This window comes from Oryctolagus cuniculus, chromosome 2 (genome assembly GCF_964237555.1).
Source record: "Oryctolagus cuniculus chromosome 2, mOryCun1.1, whole genome shotgun sequence".
NCBI classification, from domain to species: domain Eukaryota; kingdom Metazoa; phylum Chordata; class Mammalia; order Lagomorpha; family Leporidae; genus Oryctolagus; species Oryctolagus cuniculus.
In genome coordinates, this window is record NC_091433.1 from 44,061,613 (window position 1) to 44,081,707 (window position 20,095).

A 20,095-nucleotide genomic window follows, 5' to 3' on the forward strand; every position below is an offset into this window, starting at 1 on the left:
ATCACCCCCACTAGGCTCCACCTCTTAAAAACCCCATCACTTCAACACCATTACACTCAGGACCAAGCTTCCAGCACTCAGCTGCAAACCATCTCACATTAAACACCAAGACCCAAGTTGATGAAAAGTAAAACACTGTACATATGTTGTGAACACTAATCTACAGAAAACTAGATTGACTATATTTGTCTGAGAGAGTGATTTTCAGAACAGAGAATATTATGGATAAAGACTGTCATTTCAAAACAACAAAAGGGCCACTCATCAAGAGAACGTGAAAATCATTTTTTAAAGATTTATTTGTTTATTTGAAAAGTAGAATGACAGAGGGAGAGACACAGAGAGAGAGAAGAGAGAGAGAGACAGAGAAAGAGAGAAACAAAGAGGGAAAGAGAGAAAGAGACAGATAGACAGAGACAGAGAGAGAAATCTTTTATTCACTCTTCAAACGGTCACAACACCCATGTCTGGGCCAGTTAGAAACCAGTAGCCAGGAACTCCATCTGGGTCTCCCATATGTGTATCTGGGGCCCAAGAACTTGGGCCATCATCTTCTGCTTACCTATGTGCATTACCAGGGAGCTCAATCAGAAGTAGAACAGACAGGACTTGAACTGGAACTTCAATATAGGATGCCGGCATCACAAGCAGTGGTTTAACCCACTGTGCCATAATGCCAGCCCTTGAAAATCTTAACTGTTTCTGCACCAACTGACAAAACGTTCAAATACAAGAAGCAAAAACTAGTAAAACTATACAGAGCAATAGAAAAACCCACAATTATAACTGGTGATTGTAATACTTCTCTCTCAATAATTGAAAAAACAGAACACAAAATGTATTTTTCTCAAGTATCCATGAAACATTTGCCACAATAGATGATATTCTGTCCCATAAAGGAAGTCTCAATAAATTCAAAAAAACTCAAGCCATACAGTATTTTTTTTTACAACAATGGAATTATATTAAACAGATCCTGGAAAGCCTCCAGATATTTGGAAACTAAACATCACATTCTAATTAACCCACAAGTCAAAGGAGAACACAAAAGGGAAATTAAAAACTATCTTAAACTAAGTGAAAATGAAAATACAACATGTCAAAATTAGTGGGAGGCATAAAGGTGGCAGAGGAAAAGGTATAGAACTCAGTGTCTCTTTTACAAGGGAAGAAAGGACTCAAACCCATGCCCTTGCTTCCAACTAGACAGTAGTAAAATAGAACGAAAATGAAAGTAAGCAGAAAATAATGAAGTTCAGGGTGGAAATCAATTAAATATTAAACACTGTAGAGGAAATCAATAAAATCCAAAGTTGATTCAGAAGTCTTCATTCAGAAGACTAAAACTGATAAATCTGTAGAATGATTAGGAAAAACGAGAAGAAAGAAAAATCAACACTGGGAACGACAGAGGTGACATCACTACAGATTCTATGGATATTGAGGATAAGAGACTATTATGTGGAAAAATTTGATGAGTTAGATGAAATGGACAAACACTGTGAAAAATAAAATGTGAGGCTCATTCAGGAAGAATCAGAACCCAAACACCCATATATATATAGATAGATAGATAGATAGATAGATATAGAGAGAGTAAATAAATTTAATTTGCAATTAAAAGCCTTCCTATAATAAAAGAAGAGACTCAGTAGTTTCACTGGCAAATCTTAACCAACATTTGAGGAAGAAATAGTAACAATTCTAATTGACTTCTCAAAAAAAATTTTTTTGAAGAAGTATACTTCCCAACTCAGTACATGAAGCCAGCATCACCTGGCTACCCAAACCAAAAAAAGACACATTAAGAAAACTAAAGACAAATATCCCTCATGCAAAAATTCTTAAAAATTTAACAAATCAAATCCAATATTATATTAAAATATACTAGCTCATGACCAAGTAGATTTATCCGAGGGATACAAAGTTGATCTAACACTCAAAAATCAGACCAATTCACTACATCACAGGTGAATTTAAAAATCTACATGCTCATTTCCTAGATGTGGAAAAGCATTTGACAAAATCGGATATTCTATTGTGATTAAAAAAAAAAAACTTCCAGCAAACTAGAAGTAAAGCTGAAAAAGAGACTCCATGAAAACAATCTATAGCTACTTAATTTATCATCCTTTCTACTGACTGATGGAATACTTTCCCCCTAGCATCAGGAATAAGATGCAGATGTCTTCTTTCACCATTCCTACTCAGAACTGACCTGAGACAAGGACAATGGGGTGAAAGAGTGGGAAGAGGGAGAAAGGCATGTGGATTGGAAATGAAAGAGTAAAACTGTATTTGCAAATGATATCATCATCTATGTAGAAAATCCTGTGGAATCTACAGAAAAGACAAATCAGTTTAACAAAGAATTAAGAACAAAAATCAATTATATTTATATAAGTTAGCAATGAACTGTAAACTGAAATTTTAAAAATCATATTTTTAACAAGGCCATAAAAATATCAAACACTTATGGGTATTTCTAACAAAAGATGTGCAGGAGCTAGACACTGAAAACTACTGCAACATTAAGAGAAATTAAATTGAATTAATGAAATGGAGAGCTATTTTTTATTCATGGATTTGGAAGACTTCTCTGTCTTTCCCTTTCTCTGATGCTCTGCCTTTCAAATAAAGAAATCTTAGAAAACAAACAAACCCAACAACAGAAAAGTATGTGACAGCCTACCAGTGCCTTCTGCTAGAGGCTAGGTGGGGGTGGGGGTGGGGGTGGGGGTGGGGAGGCCACGAGGTGGCAGTAGAATGACAAGTCAATTATAACAGATGCTCTAAGACCTTCAACGAGTGTCATGTCTCTCCAAGTGAACTGTCCAGTTCAATATTTTGCATAGTAACTTCCAAGAAGACATTAAAGACATGGTAATGAAACCCATGCCTGACACGAAGCTGGGGGAGGGCAGTTGTATTTTATCTGCAGACCAGGGGAGCCAAACGAGGAAGTGCACCAGTTCCCACCTCCATGTTGCTGAGGCTCACCGTCGGTGCACTCACAGGTAGATTCCCCCAGAGATCAGGCATCGCTTTTTCCCTGCTATACCAGGAGTGGAGGAGACTTGAATTTGGGATTAAGGCATAAAAATAGGGGATTTTGTCAGTATTAGGGACATCTACTCTCACTATGTTTTAATATTATTTAGGTAGGTATAGGAAGGCCAACAGATCAGGACAGGACAGCCACTGAAAGACAGTGAGAAGGCCTGGGTCATATCCATGTCCAGTTCCTTTGGGGCAAAACTTAGGGCAAGATTCAAGGACTACGCCTCTTGAAATGGTGCAAGATAGAGCCTTCCTCAAAAGGATCTGGTCTTCTCATCATTTGTCGTTCCATTCTCTGCGAGTAGAAGTTGCTCCAAGCTTTGCCTCAGACTCACAATGCAATCTGGGCCTCCTTTTTCCTGGGACGACACTTTGCAAATCCACCTGCTCCTTGCTTAGTAGGCCTGTGGGTGCCGGAACGCCAGCGTTCAACGCTCAGACTCCTCTCTTTCTCCATTTCCTCCCTCCGTGACCTCAGCTGGTACCCTGGCCTCATCCATATGCTGGTGCCTTTCAGTCTTCTCTTTGTCAGATCCCTTCCAAGGGCCAGGCCCATATGGCGAGCCTCCCTACTCCACTGTCCACTGGGGCATCCAGGGGAACTTCAGCTTCGGTGTGGCTGTAACTGAGGACTCTCACCCATCTCTGCCCCAGACCTGCTCCCTCGTAAGTAAATACCACAACCATCCATCCACTTGCTCAGGTGAAAAGAGAGAGAAGGTGTTTAAAATTCACCAGTGGCTGCCCAATTAGCTAGCATAAGCCAACAACATCCTGCACCCACATGGGTGACTCGGAAGAAGCTCCTGGCTTTGGACTGGTGCAGCTCCGGCCATTGCAGCCATTTGGGGAGTGAACCAGCAGATGTAAGACCTCTCTCTCTCTCTCTTTCTGTAACTCTCTCAAACAAAATAAATTTTAAAAAGTACTCTACAGCACCTACTACTGCCCTACTTAAGTAAGCAAAAGACAGACATCAGGCAATTAGTATTATCGGACTGCAGATTTTTATTAGAACAAGTCTTTTCCATAGGTGCAAGCAAAGCGTGAGAACTCACCAAGCTAACTCACATCTTCTCTGTGCAGACGGCTGGGGATGGGGAGGAGGCCTCTTCACAGGTCCGGACCCGGCAGAGAAGAGCATTGGTGAAGGATTCCATGGGGGTCTAAGCACTTCCAAGTCCAAGGACTGGAGGGCAGCAGGGCTCACAGAGTGGCGGCAGGGCATGGGTTTCTAACATCCGCCATATACTGTCTCCTAATCCCCCGACTTCCTCCCATAACTTTCACGGCAAGCACCCAGAGACCAGGAAGAGTGTTCACAGAGTATCCATCATCTTCATGCAGACCCCAAAAGACCCAGAAAATCGCACGGCCCCTAATTCATTAGAAGACAAATGACACTTTACCAACTTTCCATTGCGCTAACTATAAATGGTATCTCAATAAACCTGATTTTCATAAATGCTTTCGTGCGCGCAGAAAGCCACCGATGTGAATCACAAAAGCATTGCCCGATTTGGCCACAGCGGGTTTTTTTTCGACAACCTCAAGGGCCCGCCCAGTGGGCAGAACTCATTTTTGAATCCCCAGCGGGCAGGCTACGCCGGTGCCGCCGAGGCCGCAGTAGCCGTCGGGGTTCTTGCTGAGGTACTGCTGGTGGTAGTCTTCCGCGTAGTAGAAGGTCTGGCCCTCGCGGATGTCGGTGGTGATGGGGCCAAAGCCATGCTTGGAAAGCACCTGTGGAGACAGAGGAAGGGAATTCAGACCTGAGAAACGCGCGGAGCACAAGGGGGCGCGGGCGCAGCGGATGGAGGAGCTGGGCCCAGGCCAGCAGAGGCCTGAGGACGGAGCTCAGCCCTTCCCCGCTGGGCGGTGCTGGGTGGGTGCTTACCTGGCTCTGTCGCAGTCCACTGGGAAGGAAATCAGGTGTAGACCAGAGTTTTGATTTCATAATCCGTGCTGCACCCACCACTCCACTGCCTCCCTAGCTGCGCGCTGGGTGGTTTGCACCCCGGGGATCCGATGGGAAGGGGCACCATAGCTCCCCCAGGAAGACAGCAGCAGGTAAGCGGCACCCTGGCTGCCTGAGGGGCCCAAAGCAGCGCTATGTTGGCAGGGAGGGCAGGACGGTCCAGGCAGGGAGGCTGCAGCCCAGTCTGCACCCTGCCTCTGGCCAGCGGCTCAGCAACAGGCCGCCAGCCCGCAGGCTGCACGAAGGGTCCCTGATGGCCGCAGCTCCATGGAACAGGGGCTCTGCACCCTAGAGGGCACGAGCTCCAGGCCAGGGAAGGACGAGGCCCCAGGGCTGTGGCAGCTCGTCCCCACCCTCGGCGACCTAGTTTGAGCGCTGGTGGCATCTGCTGCCCCGGAAGATGCACATCAACACCAACGAGTGGGGGCGGAGAGCAGAGCTATTTGGGGCAGGCGACGGATTAGGAAACTGACATGGCTCCCTGTGGGTTTCAGCCTGGTTCTTTTCCCTCTCGGATCCCGGCAGTGCCCTCATTCTCTTGTCGCACGCTGCGGCAGGTATTCAGCACAGCGAGACAGACTCAGCCCCAGTGTTCTTGACCCTATGGGCGCGGAGCTGCCGTGCAGGGCCGGCGGGAGCTGTCCTGCACCGTCTGTCTGTGCATCGCAGAGGAGTCCTCCACTCCGCCAGGCACAATGAGTCCCACAGGAATACTTGGCGGCTCCCTGCCTCTGGGAACCTGCGCCTTTCCCCAGAGTGAGGCAGAGGGACGATTCTAGATCCGAGGCTGGGAATGGCAGGGACTCGCCACGGTTACGGATCGCAGCTTCTTTGCAAGGGTTAGGAACCAGAAGGAGGAGGCGTGCTCATGTTGGTTTTGAGTATTTTTTTTTTTTTTTTTTTTTTTTTTTTTTGGTGAAGTAGCAATCAGTGGGGGTTGCCGTACGCCAGGCCTGGTGCAGACTTCATCGTGTTAGTCCGAGCCTCACAACAGCCACAGGCAGTCCCGCGAGTGCGGCTCAGATTTCTAAGCACCCCTTGACCTGGGACACCCCTCAGCCTGCCCTGCAGCTGCAGAGGGGCTCGCCTGCAGCCCACATGTCCCAGATTCTGTCGCTGGCAGCATCCCCCGCTGGAGGCTGCCCGGCATGTAAGCGTGCCGGAGGCTGGCAGGCTGCAGGAGGGGGAAGGCATTATTTGCAAGGCGCAGCTGTGAGGATGCACAGGTATCTGCCGAGAGCAGAGCTGCGGCCCTGCCAGCTCCTCCTGGCTGCCCTCCTGAGAGTCATTCTCGCTGGTGCTGCAGGCGCTCAAAGTTATCTGTGAGGATTTCTGGCAATTTCTGTGACTTCCTGGTATCATGGAATTTGCTAGTGCTATGCGCTATGCTGTCCCTGACTTTCGTGCCTCCAGCCTTTCGATGCCTGTGTAACACCACCTTCCCTTTGTGAAACCCAGCTGGCAGAAACGCCTTGGCCACGCTCTGCTTCCGGGGTTGAACCCCCAGCACACACAGCTTTTGGCAACAGAGCTGTTTCTGGGGAAACAGAACTTCAGAAAGAACCAGAAGGGGGGGGTACCTGGCCGCCTGGCCTGGCTGCAAGTGGAGGATGGTCTGTGTTGTGTCCCCAGGGCCTGGGGACACACAGTTGCCTCAATCACCACCAGCAGTGGCCAGTGAAGAAGGCGGACTTTGGGACTCAGGTGACCGTGGAGATGGACTATTCTGGTAAAGACGGTAAGGCTGAGGCCTGTGGGGGTGTGCTGGCCCCTTTGGGCAGCACACGGGAGCTGACAGAAGAGTCCAGTGCAGGCCTTGACACCCCTGGTCCAGGCAAGGTAAGAGAACCAGGGGACGTGTATGGCTGATTTAAAGCAATCCCACATCTCTGGCGGCTGTGTCCAAATACAGCATAAAAAGTGGGATCTTGAGGGTTCAGGACTCTGGACGAAAGCTGAGTTCACACCTCACTGGTGTGAACCAGCATTTGGCCTGCTGTCACCCCAGCACTCTGTGGGAGCCCACACTGGCCTTCCCGGCTCTGCACCAATGCCTGTTTTGACCTCAAAAGCTTCCCCACTGTGGTGGAAGAGTCAGAGGGCTGCCATTTTACAGGTGCTCCGGGCTGGCCGGCCCCACCCACGTCTCTGCTCACAGCCTCATCTGGCTCTGCCCCCACCGAGAGTGGACAGCACCACGGTTCCCTTCCAACACATTGCCATCACAACTGTTCCTGTGGGAACAAACGGCCTTGCCCAAGTCACACCTGCAGTGCCCTGACGCATCTTGGGACCAGGCATGGAGGCAAAGGAGTCCCCCCAGAGAGCCCTGCGCTCACGGTCACCGTCCCTGGACACAGTGCTCCTTGGAGGCAGTGGGAAGCCCTGCGGTCACCCTCCCTGGACACAGTGCTCCTTGGAGGCAGTGGGAAGCCCTGCGCTCATGGTCACCGTCCCTGGAAACATTGCTCCTTGGAGGCAGTGGGAAGGCCAGTTGGACAGTGTGGGCCCAGGCAGTACCAGACCTCTGCCACTAGATGGCAGACACTTCACTCATAAAAACCCCCTGAACAAAAAGCCACTGAAACCCGCGGAAGCCAGAGCCGCCAGCTGCCCTTCTGCGCTGCAGTAAGCCCGGAAGTTCCCGCACAGGTCTGGCCAGGGGGCGGGCGGCAGAGGGTCCACACGGCGGCCCTCCGCCCTCAGCGGCCACAGCTGCAGGCCCCGACTGTCCCCCGGGACAGGCTGCCACTGCTGCTGACCTCGCCTCAGCCTGAAACTGGAGCACAGGAGGACAGAAACGGGGAAGGGAACTGGGTGAGATGAGGAAACAGGGGACGGAGACTCACACGGAGGCTTCTGGTTCCTCCTTCCCCTGGCCCAGGCCCTCAGGGGACTAGAGGTGAGTTCCCTGAGCCCGTCTCGTGCTTTCTGTAGGTCCTGTCCCCGTGGGCCTCTCCAGGGCTTGGCCCGGCCCAGGGTTAGACTACACGTGACCTCTCCCTCCAGGGATTGCAGGCCTGGTGACCTTCACAGGGCCGGGTCTGAGCCTGGGAGTGGGGGAGTGACACACACCAAGGAGAGGCCGGGCTCGCCAGCCCCGCAGTGGGTCGTGCCAGGCCTCCCTTGTTGCTCCGTGCACCCCCTCAGCCTTGTGGCCCTGTGCACCCCCTCAGCCTTGTGGCCCTGTGCACCCCCTCAGCCTTGTGGCCCTGGCCACTTTCTGGCGTTTCCCTTCTTCTCTGAGCACTACTTTCCTGGGTTGTGTTGAATTAACCTACTTCTGGAACATTCCATTCCTTTGCCCATGACCTTCCAATGATCTTCCTTCTCTTCTCCACTTCAAGAACCCATCTCTCAGGACCCAGATCAAAGGTCACCGCGTCTATAAATGCGGTGGACACTGACACTTGTGTGTTCACATGCGTGGCACAGGAGGGTCATGTGTGTACACGCTTGCATGTGAGTGTACATCTCATGTAGGTGCATCCAAGTGCTTGTGAGGATACTGTGTGATATACATTCAACTTCCACCTTAAATGGATTGGTTCTATAGATACATTTCACTTAGAAAATGCCCTACTATAAAGAAGAAATTTGAATGCACGATAATGGTCTGTAACATCTTGGGGAGCACGGATCCCCTTGAGAATCCAATGAAAACACTATGGGCGCTCCTCCCACATTACTCACAATCAGATATGTGCTTACAATGTCAAAGGATTCTCAGACCCTCTGGAGTCCAGCCACCACCCCAGAGGGAGAGCCTCTGAGACAGGGCCTCCAGGGCCAAGGTCACCATGGGACTTCACCCACGCCCAACAATCACCGTTCACGGACCGGAGAAATGCACAGGCATAGTCAACCAGTAATGAACACCTTCCAGATGGATGAGTTTAATTTTGGTCACAGTTTGAAGGCCCTTGTAGCAAGGAGAAATGGCTGTGTTTGCTAATGGGGGAGTCTCCCGGAAAGAACAAATGAATCTGCAGTTCTGATCTCACCACAGTTGTACTTCTCAAAGCCTCGCTACACGTGATCCAAGCAAGCCCCATCTTCCCCACACCCACCAAAAGAAGCAAGCCTTATCTTGTGTTGGGTTTTTTCCTAATTATTTGTACAATGTATAAGTGCATTGTTTTATTTTATGATCACTTTTAAAAGTGTTCTAATGGTATGAAATTAGTCTCCTAGAATGGAAATCCAATTTGTGATGCTGAGCCTTTCGGAAGTAGGGCCGGGACTTCTCAGCGCTCAACCTGAAAGTCACCAGATCCGCAGAGGAGGAAAAGGCTCCAGGCGGGACCTGGGGGGGGTGTCGATTCCGTTCCTCAGTCTGCCCTCTAGTGGCAGCTGGGAGCTTCACCAGGCACATCTGTCCGTTCCCTTCTGAACTGAGATCCAGTTCTGGCTATGAGTGTGCACACACACACACACACACACACCACCCTATCACACCATGCAGTTAAATCTATGGGCAGCTTCTGGCTGATCAGAAAGACCATGAAATGACTGGCATGGCTTTCAACACAACCACCAGAAAGAAAACCACCACCACCCATCCGGAGTCGAGCAGAGGCGCCTGCATTTCTGGGTCAGTGCAGCACCCAGCAGAAGCTCTGCCCCTGCCCCTGCCTCAGGGCTCAGCCACAAGAGGGGAACGGGTTGCACCATCAGAGAGGACCCCAGACAACAGGAGCTCTCGGTTCTGGAACAACGGAATTGCACACACACCCCTTGAGTGAACTATTTTCGAAGGACAGACCCCAGCAAGCCGAGGCTCCCTCCAACAAGGGGACAAGGACAAGGAGAGTGCTCAGAGCAGATGACACCCTTTGAGGACCAGTCAGGGTGCACTGGCACTTCCCAGCCTTGTGAGCTGTGAGCAGGGAAAGAAGGTGATGCGATGAGATCTGATTCGGTCCATGGGAAAGGCCTGCTTCTGCAAATGGACGGCCTTGGACTCGAGGCCCAGGCTTCTGAGCAGTGCTGCAGCCTTCCCGTGTGCTGTCCTGCCCTGGACTCTGCGGTGTTGCCCATCAGCCAGTGGCTTTCACTATCTGCTCCTCCGGGGACAGGTCTCTGGGGGGGGGGGGGGGGGGACCCGTGCCGTCGAGGTCTGACCAGCAAGGACGTGGTTCCTGGTTTGCAGTGGTGACATGACAGAGGTACAGGCTGAGCCCCGTCTCTGTAGAGAAGGACGCTGCCTGTGTTCACTTGACCAGTAAGTGCCAAAGCCATTACCCTTGCCCCTCCATGCACAGACGGGGCCAGCAGGCTGTCAAAAATGTAAAATTGGGGGTGGGGGGTTGTGGTGGTGCTGTGGCATAGTGGGTAAAGTCGCCACCTGCAGTGCCGGCATCCCATATGGGTGCCAGTTCGAGTCCTGGCTGTTCCCCTTCTGATCCAGCTCTCTGCTATGGCCTGGGAAAGCAGTAGAAGATGGCCCAAGTGCTTGAGCCCCTGTACCTGTGTGGGAGAACCGGAAAAAGCTCCTGGCTCCTGGTTTTGGACTGGGCTCAGCACCGGCCATTGCAGCCATCTGGGGAGTGAACCAGGGGATGGAAGAATTCTCTCTCTCCTCTCTCTCCTCTCTCTTCTCTCTCTCCCTCTCTCTCCCTCTCTCTCTCTTTCTGCCTTCAAGTAAATAAATAAATCTTAAAAAAAAGAAGCTGGCCCCTGCTCACACCTGCTGAATCGGCACCTCCCTTGTCAAATGGCCTGCAGGCCACTGATGTGTGAGTTAGACCTGCAGAAGGCCCCTCTGGCACACTGTTAGTGCTCACCTCACCCCTCACTCCCCTCTTGGAGTCAGGCTTCCCGTGTGACTGGCTCTGGCCAGTGAGCTGGGAGTGGAAGTGACACTGTCATTTCTGAGCAGAAGCTTTGCCACTTTTTTCCCTGTGCCACGGCCACTGGCAGTGTTCCAGTTTGTGATGGCTCTGCCGCCCAGGGGACTGGGGTGAGGATGGTGGCCATCTGGGAGCAGAGCCCACAGACAGAATACTCAGTTCCCTCCATTCTGTTGTCTCTGGCTTGGGGTACGAAAGCTCCCAGTTCAGTCTCAAGACTTTCTCTGCAAGTACATTTCTCAGCTCTCCAGCCTCACTTGATTCATGCGAGGCGTTAGGAATGCAGAGATGAACAAGACAGTGCCTTGAGCACCAGAGGATGGGGTGGGGGTGGGGCGCAGGCAATGACAGCATAAAGGGAACTGAGTGCCTATCAGGTAGCACCCATGCAGGACCTGGAGCTCCTCACCTTCAAGGGCTTCGTGGCTTAGGAAGGAGTCCAGTCATCAGGACGATGAGACAGCCCGAGAGGGCAGAGTCATACTAACATGTGATAAAATGAGAGCAACTGAGGTCTCACAAGTTTGCGCAACCAGGCCCACAATTTGAGTCAAGAATGACTCATCCAGGGGCCGGCGCTGTGGCGTAGCAGGTAAAGCCGCCGCCTGCAGTGCTGGCCTCCCATATGGGCACCAGTTCAAGACCCGGCTGCTCCACTTCTCATCCCACTCTCAGCTGTGCCTGGGAAAGCAGCAGAAGATGGAAGTGCTTGGGCCCCTGTCACCCACGTGGGAGACCCAGAGGAAACTCCTGGCTCCTGGCTTTGGATTGGCCCAGCTCCAGCTGTTGCAGTCATGTGAGGAGGGAAGCAGTGGATGGAAGACTTTTCTCTTAGTCTCTTCCTCTGTCTGTAACTCTGTCTTTTAAATAAATAAATAAATCTTAAAAAAAAAAAAAGAATGACGCATGTTGCCCTTCTGGAGGGCCACCTTCAGCCAGGGAGTGAGGGGGTCTGTGTCCTTCTCAGGAGGCTGGGGTACTGCTCACAGAGACAGGCATGGCACGAACATGAATATCCGCCATGCAGGGCCGACGGCACGTACAGGGATGCTGGGCATGCAGACGGGTCCTTCGTGGGCACGGAAGAAGGCAGAGTTCACCAGCTGGGAAGGAGCGTCCTGCAGGAGGCAGATGTTGAGGGGAAAATCTACAGCAGGCAGTCACGGGACCAGGAAGGGCCTGCTCTGAGCACAGCAGACCGTGATCAACAGGTGGGGGGTGGGCCACAAGGCACACTGGAGGCCTGCTGAGGGCCCAAGGGCAGGAGTGGGGCAACAGCAGTGGCCTGGGGGAAGACACTGGGAGGGTGGCCCAACCGGGGGGCCCCCAGGCAAACTGCACTCTGGGGCTAAACAGCAGGAAACCATGGAAGCAGAGAGGCTGGCGTTGCGGCGCAGTGGGTTAAAGCTGTGGCCTGCAGCTCAGGCATCCCATACGAGTGCCAGTTCGAATCCCAGGTACTCCACTTTCAATCCAGCTCCCTGCTGATGAGCCTGGGAAAGCAGCGGAAGATGGGCCCAAGTGCTTGGGAGCCTGCCACCCACGTGGGAGACCTGCCAGCCATTTGGGCAGCGAACCAGCAGGTGGAAGATCTGTGTCTCTCTGTGTCTCTTTCCTCTCTGTCACTCTGCCTTTCAAAACAAATATATAAAATAAATCTTTTAAAAAAAGAAATGCAAGGAGGGCAGAGGGGAGGGGCCTTTGGAGGCATCAAGCGGCCAGCCTACTTCCGTGCGCCCCCGTGTGAAGTAACTCAGCGCAGCCTCTACGTTCTCCCACGGCCCTGCAGCACAGCAGTGCAAAGGAGGGCTTTGCAGGGTTAAAGGAGACACTCGGCCCAGCCAAAGAGAGCAGGTGCCGCTGGGGCGCGGCTGCTGGCCTGCACAGGGTCTGGAAGGCTGACTGTGCCCAGGTGGGGACCGAGGGGAAGGAGGTGGCTGCTGTTTGTTTTCCTGTTACTCCACAGCTGACTTCCGCCTCCCCACACCTGACATGTTCCAAGCACCGGTACCTGGGGCCAAGACTAAACCCCTGCTTCTTCTCCACTGCCTGTCTGCTTTAAAATTCCCCACCAGGCAGGGCAGCCAGCCCTGGCCTGAAAAGGAGGCAGGTGGGGCTGTGGCCTCCTGCTGGGAGCCAGTGGACAAAGCTCAGGGTGCCCCGGCTGAGATGTGTCACAGGCCACTGGCTCTGGCTTTCCCAGGGCACGCTCCAGCCCCGAGACGGTTTACATCTATCATGTGTTCAAGGACTTGTGGTTTCTCTTGATTCAATCTTCCCTTTGAGGTCTGGTGGTCTTGAAAAGGAATTCAAATGATTTCTCTGAGTTTCGCGTCCTTTCATGGCTTTCTGTTTCAGGAGAAACGGATCCCTCCCCCTTACCCGCCCATATGTATCTCTGAGGGGTTATAATCTGCTTTTTCATATCTGCAATCAATTAACAACAATCTCCATTTGTTATACTCTTAGCATCAAGTATACAAAGGAAACCACTTTTCACTTTCCAGAGAAAGTCAAGGACACTGGGTTTCACCTTGAGGATGAAATACAGATTGCATCAAAAGGAAAGATCCTTCATTCCGAAAGGTTGAATACAAAAGAACTTAAAGCAAAAAACGCCAGCTGCTTAAGTTCGGAGCACTGAATTCAATGAGGGAAAGGAACTTTGCAGAACACCACCATTTCTCTATCAGGTATGGATCCCAGCAGCTCAGCGCTGCCGGAGTGAAGACTGGCCTGATTCTGGACAGTCTACAGAGTGGCCGACTGCCCTGGTCGGCCCCGGGTTCGGGAGTATCTGGGGGTGCAAGACGTTCACTGCTGAACCAGGACAGCCTCAGGCAAACCGTATCCTAGGACAGTTAGCGCACTGGGTGGCGGTCTTGTTGTGAGCACTGGGCGGTCTGCGTCACCCACTGGAGATCAGTCTTCTACTGCAAAATGCAGAGGTTCAAAGGAGAGGCGCTTCCTGGGAACCACCTCTCTCCACCCCAGGTCTTCCCTAAACTTGCCTCAGTTTTTTTTTTTTTTTTTTTTAAGCTAATCATTTTACTGAGATGTAGTCATATACCATAAAATTCGTAGATTGTAAATTTACAATTTAATGGCTCCCAAGACACCCCTCTTCCCCATCCTTCTCATTTCCATTCCTTAGGCCGGAGGCTTCTGACGGACTTATCTTCAAGTCCGCACCTTCTTTCTCCTGCTAACTCAGTCCCTCTTGGGATTTGTTTTTCATCTAAGTTACTGCGCTTTTGAACTGACACTCAGCTCTCCTGAGTTCCAGATCCCATTTAGCTCTTGCTTTCCTTAGTGACATTCTGCATTTGGTGGGGCACTGTTCTGTTGCCCGCTCCTGCCGTGGACATGGTTTCCTTCATCCCTTTGAGGATGCCTGCCGCAGCCCACGGACCAGCTTTGTCTAGTGAGTCCTTTGGTGTATGCTTCGTGGCTTGTCTTGAAAACAGGACATTAGGGCAACTCTGGGAATCAGATTTTGCCTGACCTCATGGCACTTGCTGGTCACTTCCTCAGTGACTTTCCTGGACTCGTTGTGGGCGGTTTGTAACCTTTCGGGTAGGCCACTGAAGTTTCGTGGCTGGCAGAGAATCAGCACGTGATGGGGTGCAGAGTGCCTGGAACCCGTCATCTCCTGCCTCCCCTGCTTCAGCAGTGCTCCACGCTGCCTTGCGGTTTGCTCTTTACCTGCACCAGGGCTACAAGGTCAGCCATGGGTGAGAGACCAGGGCCTTCTCCGGCAGGTGCACACCACAGCTTGCTTAGCCTGTGTGCCAGCTGGAGGATATTTGAGAGAGTATTATGAATAAAGCTGCTATAAACATTTGGGAGCAGGGTTTGTGCAAATATAAATCTTATTCTCTTAGGTAAAAAAAAAAAAAAAAACTAGCAGTGAGATCTCTGGATCACATTATGGGAGTGCATATTAAATGTTTTAAGAAATTTCCAGACTGGTTGTACCATCCTGAGATCTTGCCAGCAATGGATGAGAGAGCTTCTGTGCCTCTGTATCTGGCCAGCACTGCCGATTGTCATTCTAACTGGGGAACACTGGTATCTCCGTGTGGCTGTGATTTGCATGTCTCTAAGGACTGACACCATGGGCATTTTATCTATATTTTGTAAGTCTATTTATATGAGAGAGAGAGCAGGGGCCAGCATTGTGGTGCAGTGGATTAAGCTTCTGTCTGAGATATCGACATCCCATATCAGAGCACCAGTTTGAATCCCTGATGCACTAATTCCTATCCAGCTACTTGTTAATGTGCCTGGGAAGGCAATGGATGATGGTCCAAGTACTTGGGCCCCTGCAAATCATGTGGGAGACCAGAACAGAGTTCCTAGCTCCAGCTTGGCTTGGCCCTGACCATTGTGGCCATTTGGGGGAGCGAAGAGGAGACAGAAGATATCTGTCTCTTCCTCTCTGTCACTCTGCCTTTCAAATAAAATAAATGGAAAAAAGGAAAGAAGGAAGGAAGGAAGGAAGGGAGGGAGGGACCTTCAATTCACTGACTCATTTTCCAGGTGGCTGTAACAGCCAGAGCTGGGTCATGCCAAAGCCAGGAATTCCATCCAGGTCTCCTACATAGGTATCAGGGGCCCAAGTACACCATCTGCTGCCTTCCCAAGTGCATTGGCAGGAAGCTAGCTAGGAATCTGGGACCCAAACTCAAACTCTGGTATGGGATGCTAATAACTGGGAGTGGTGGCTTAACCCTCTGCACCACAATGCTGGCCCCTGTTTTAATGTTCTTACTTACCCTCTGTATATCTTCTTTGGTAAAGTTCAAGTCTTTTGTCTATTTTTTTTTTTTAAATAACTTGAGAGGAAGAATCGCAGAGAGACAGACCAAGAGAGCTCTAATCTGATAGTTCACTCCTCTCCCACCCTCACTCTCCAGCTACCTGCAATGGCCATGGCGAAGCCAGGCTGAAGGCAGGAGCTGGGAACTGGATGCAGGTCTCCCATATGTGTGACAGGGACACAAACACTTGAGCTGTCGTCATTGCCTCCCAGGGTATACACTGACTGGAAGCTGGAATTGGTAGCTGGAACTGGGACTCTAACCCAGGCACCCCTGTATGGGATAGGGGTGCCACCTTAAGTGCTGGGCCAAATACCTGCCCCTCTATTTTTTAATTAGTAGGTTTGTTATTATCAAATTTCGAGATTTCTCTAAATATTCCAAAGTTATGTTTTGATTTCAAATGGATAGCCCTGCTCCCCCAGACTCCATCATGCTCCCATTGAGCTTCTTGGCTCTCTACCTGTAATATATTGTAAAATTATTGATAATATCTATATATACACACATACATGGGCACACACACAGCTACTTAGCAATTGGATTTTTGTTTTCAATTTTTTCTCAAGAAAAATTTGCTGAGCCTCTACTCGGGCATTGTACAAAGTACCAGGGAGGCAGAAACGACTAGTAAATGGCCCTTGCAACTGAGAAACTGTCAGAAATGTGGTTTAAATTTGGATTAAATGAAGAAAATACATAAGAATAACTACATGTAATAGATTAGCTTTTTGTGTGGAAAACTAACTGTGTTCAGATAAACAGTTGAAATAGCTTTATTATGACTTTATAAAGGCCATTCATTATCATTTATAAATTCCATCTTTATTAATAGTCAGAAGTATTCCTCCATAAAGCTCTTGCCAAAAGTATCATATATTCTGAAAGAATGCGGTTTGTATGAGAAGATTTCTGGTGCAATTTCAAATGGATATTTCTGCATTTCAAGCTTATGAAATGTGATGAAAGTCAAGTTTGAAGCCAAAGTAAAACCACTCTGTACAGCACACACCCTTTCCCTGCTGCAGGGAACAGCCCTGAAGCACGTTTAACTTGAGTGCAATATGACCATCTAGCTGCAGAGCTGCTGGCAGAATCTTCTGGAACACAGAGAAAATTAACTTTCTACAGTAACTTAAAAAGCCAGGGTAACTTCTCGAAATCTTCTTACCCTGGGTTTAAAAAAAATGAGACTTAGCAACTTTATTGTTTTTTTTTTAATTCACTGATTAAGATAATAAAAGTTGTGCTCATTTCAATATTAAGAAATTAAAGCCTCCCTTGGGACTGTGTCTGCCCTGGGGTGGGTTACATCTGTCAACCGCAAACAGGCTGGCCAGCTTGCGAGCAGACGTTCTTGCTCGGGCTGCAGTATGTATAACCTCACACTACATCGGCCAGGGCTGATCATCAAACGACTGGGAGTTTTTATTATTATCACAGCAAACCACAAATAAGAGTGGACCATAAAATGTGAGCTCTAAGAGAAAATGCACTTAAGATAAGAAAAAGAAAGAAAGAAAGAAAGAAAGAAAGAAAGAAAGAAAGAAAGAAAGAAAGAAAGAAAGAAAGAAAGAAAGAAAGAAAGAAAGAAAAGACGCTTGTGCCAGTTCCCTGTGGCTTAAAAGTGACACCGTGTGGGTGAAGGGCGGATGGCCCACGGAAGGCTGCTTCCCAGCCACACTGCAGAGCGAGGTTTAGAAGCTGCTGCTGATAAACACGTTTCATTTCCAGTGTCAGGCAACGGCATCTCGACACCAGCACAGGCACTGCTGGGGAACTCATGCCTCCGGGGTTCTTCTGATTGCCAAAAATACCCAGGAGACGAGACGATGGCCCGGGCGGAGAGAAGCCGGAAGGGTCTCCGCTCAGGCTGTGTAAGTTTCTTAGCAAGGAAATAAGGTCAGGATTCTTTTTAAAGAAAGAAGGAAGGGACTGAGGGGAGGAGATGAGGAGGAAAGAAAAGGGGAAAATGGAAAAAGAAATCATCCAAAATAGGCCCCCAGCGTGCTTTGGCCAAGCACAATTTCCATTTTCCTCAAGGTTCAGAAACCAGCGGAGGAACTGGAAACTCCCTCAAGAGAAGCAAAAGAAGCTAAGACCACAATTTAAATTTGCATAGAACTGGCATGCTGGCCTTAACAAGTTAAGACGATAAACCCCTCTGAACCGGAGTTAGGCCGGTGGTACTATGTACTTAATGTAGCACTTTGTACCTGTAGGTACTGAAAATCCCCTATACCATCTCCAGGAGTGCTCAAGTAGGTCACGTTTGTGCAGAGGCTGACGACAGGGGCTAGAGTTCTGCTCCTGGCTCTCCCAAACAACGTGACCTTCAGCATCTGACCTTGAAGCCTCTCACCTGTAAAATGGGGATATGATGCCCTCCGCTCGGCACTGTTCATAGAAATAGATGAAATTATATACTGGAAATAGTATAGCCCACAGATTCTATGTTGCAGCAGACTCAAACCGTGTTAGTGAATTCTGTGATGTCATGGTCTTTCTGAGCCCATGGAGTATCATAGTGTGGGAATGAGCAGGCAGTGGGGATTATGCCCAGAGCAGGGGACGAATCAGCAGCCTCACTAACTGAACTTTAACCCCACCCTTCCCTGTTTTTCACTGGCACACGCAAGTGAGGGACATGCTTTACATCTGAGGTCTCCTGGTTCCTTGTTCCTCGTGACAATCCTGTGAGAGTGGTGTCACGGGCCCCACGTTGGTAAAGAAGTTGCTAAGCATTGAAAACAGGAAAGATCTGTGCCCAGGCAGTTCAACGCCAGAGCCTGTGTTACTAACTCTTCATGATAGTCATTAAGAAGTGAACAATACCAAGTCATTCCTTGGTACCCATGAGGGTTGGTTCCAGAACCTTCCACAAATACCAGAATCTGCAGATACTCAAGTTCCTTGTGTGAAATGATGTGGTATTTGCATATAATCTGTATGCATCCTCCCATATACTTTAAATCATCTCAAGATTACTTATAATACTTGAGACAATGCAAATGCTAGGTAAGCAGTTGCTATGTTATATTGTTTAGGAAACAATAACAAGAAAACAAAGTCTGCACAGATTCGGTAAAAATGCAATTTGGAGGAGCAGATATTTTCAAACCACAGTTGGCTGGAGCCATGGATTAGGAGCCCCACAAATGTGGAGTGTATATTAGTCACAGTATTTCCTTTCACTGCGATAGAAGAGATCGACTTCATTTAAAAACTTGGATGCTTATATTGCATATTCCTCTTCAAATGTCACTCTACGATGTAAAATAAGAGCAGTTCTACATCATGATGCTGAGAACCTTGATTTTTATGCATCTCCACACAGAGAGATGGCCACTTGTCCACTTGTTCCAGGCTTGTATTTCCTGCTAGTAAACTCATTCTGTGTTTGTAACAACACAGAGGGTTTTTTTTTTTTTCTGCTTCATTCCTGATCTCACGATTACCCTTGAAACAAAATGAGAATTTGGTACAGAGGCTTTAGTTGGCTTGTCAATTCTTTTATTGAGAGTCTAAGAAGTTTCATATCTCACTGGTTCTTCTGTGCAATCCTATTAATTCTCTCAAAGAATCTATGCATTGCCAGCAAAGATTAAAGTTATAGAAGTGATCCTTGACAAAACTCTCAGATTGGATACCTGATCAGAACTCAGTGCTATTACATAAATGCAGAAGACGCATTAAAAGTAAAGATTTGGTGAGCAAGTAAGAATTTTAATAAAGGTGTAAAGTATCCCATACTCCAGACACTGTGTGGTGCAGCGATGACTCCTGTCCCACATTCCTGTCTCCACCATTTCCTGGTAACCAGACCCTTCTCCTGATTTTGCCTAGTGAAGCCTGCTGCTCATAACCCCCCACCCTAGAATGTCAGACCCCCATACATCCAAACCCAAGTTATTATTCTTCCTCTCCCAAAGCCATTGGTTCCCCCCACCTTCCCCTCTGTTGGGTACAAAGCATTACGAGCCACCTCTCCCCCAAAGCACACATGTCATTGCTATCATCAACTCTCCCTGTGACGTCCCTCAGCAAGTCATGATCATCAAGCCAGTCTCAACAATTCATATCGAAGAGTTCACCAATCCACCCTCATCCTCAAGAGCACATCGAAGGTCGGGTCTGGACTGTTGCCCTCCCCCCTCCACTGGTCTTGCTGACTCCCAGCATGCCACTAAAATCCACGCCTTACACTGGGCGAGATCTTACAAGAGGAGCTGACCAAAGGCTGACTGTGAGAGCAGGGGCTTTACACCCACCTCTGCATTGTGGAATATGTAACTCTTGTTTATGGCATTTGCAATGACGCACAGAGAATGTCACATGGGACAAGGTCAGCCTCAAGGCCATCCCCAGCCTGAACTGAATTGCTG

The 20,095-nt window shown here is 49.3% G+C and overlaps 1 protein-coding gene across 5 annotated transcripts in view; it reads right to left on the minus strand.

The window, feature by feature from the left end:
* Positions 1–4,048: 4,048 nt before the first annotated feature.
* MSRA (methionine sulfoxide reductase A) overlaps positions 4,049–20,095 on the minus strand; it is a 412,643-nt gene continuing 396,596 nt past the window's right edge. For all 5 annotated transcript variants that reach the window (XM_002709444.5, XM_070068216.1, XM_070068215.1 and 2 more), the window contains one exon: positions 4,049–4,800. In XM_002709444.5, coding sequence (XP_002709490.2) covers positions 4,636–4,800 — 165 coding nt within the window. In that variant the 3' untranslated portion in view covers positions 4,049–4,635. The remainder of the gene's footprint in view (positions 4,801–20,095) is intronic.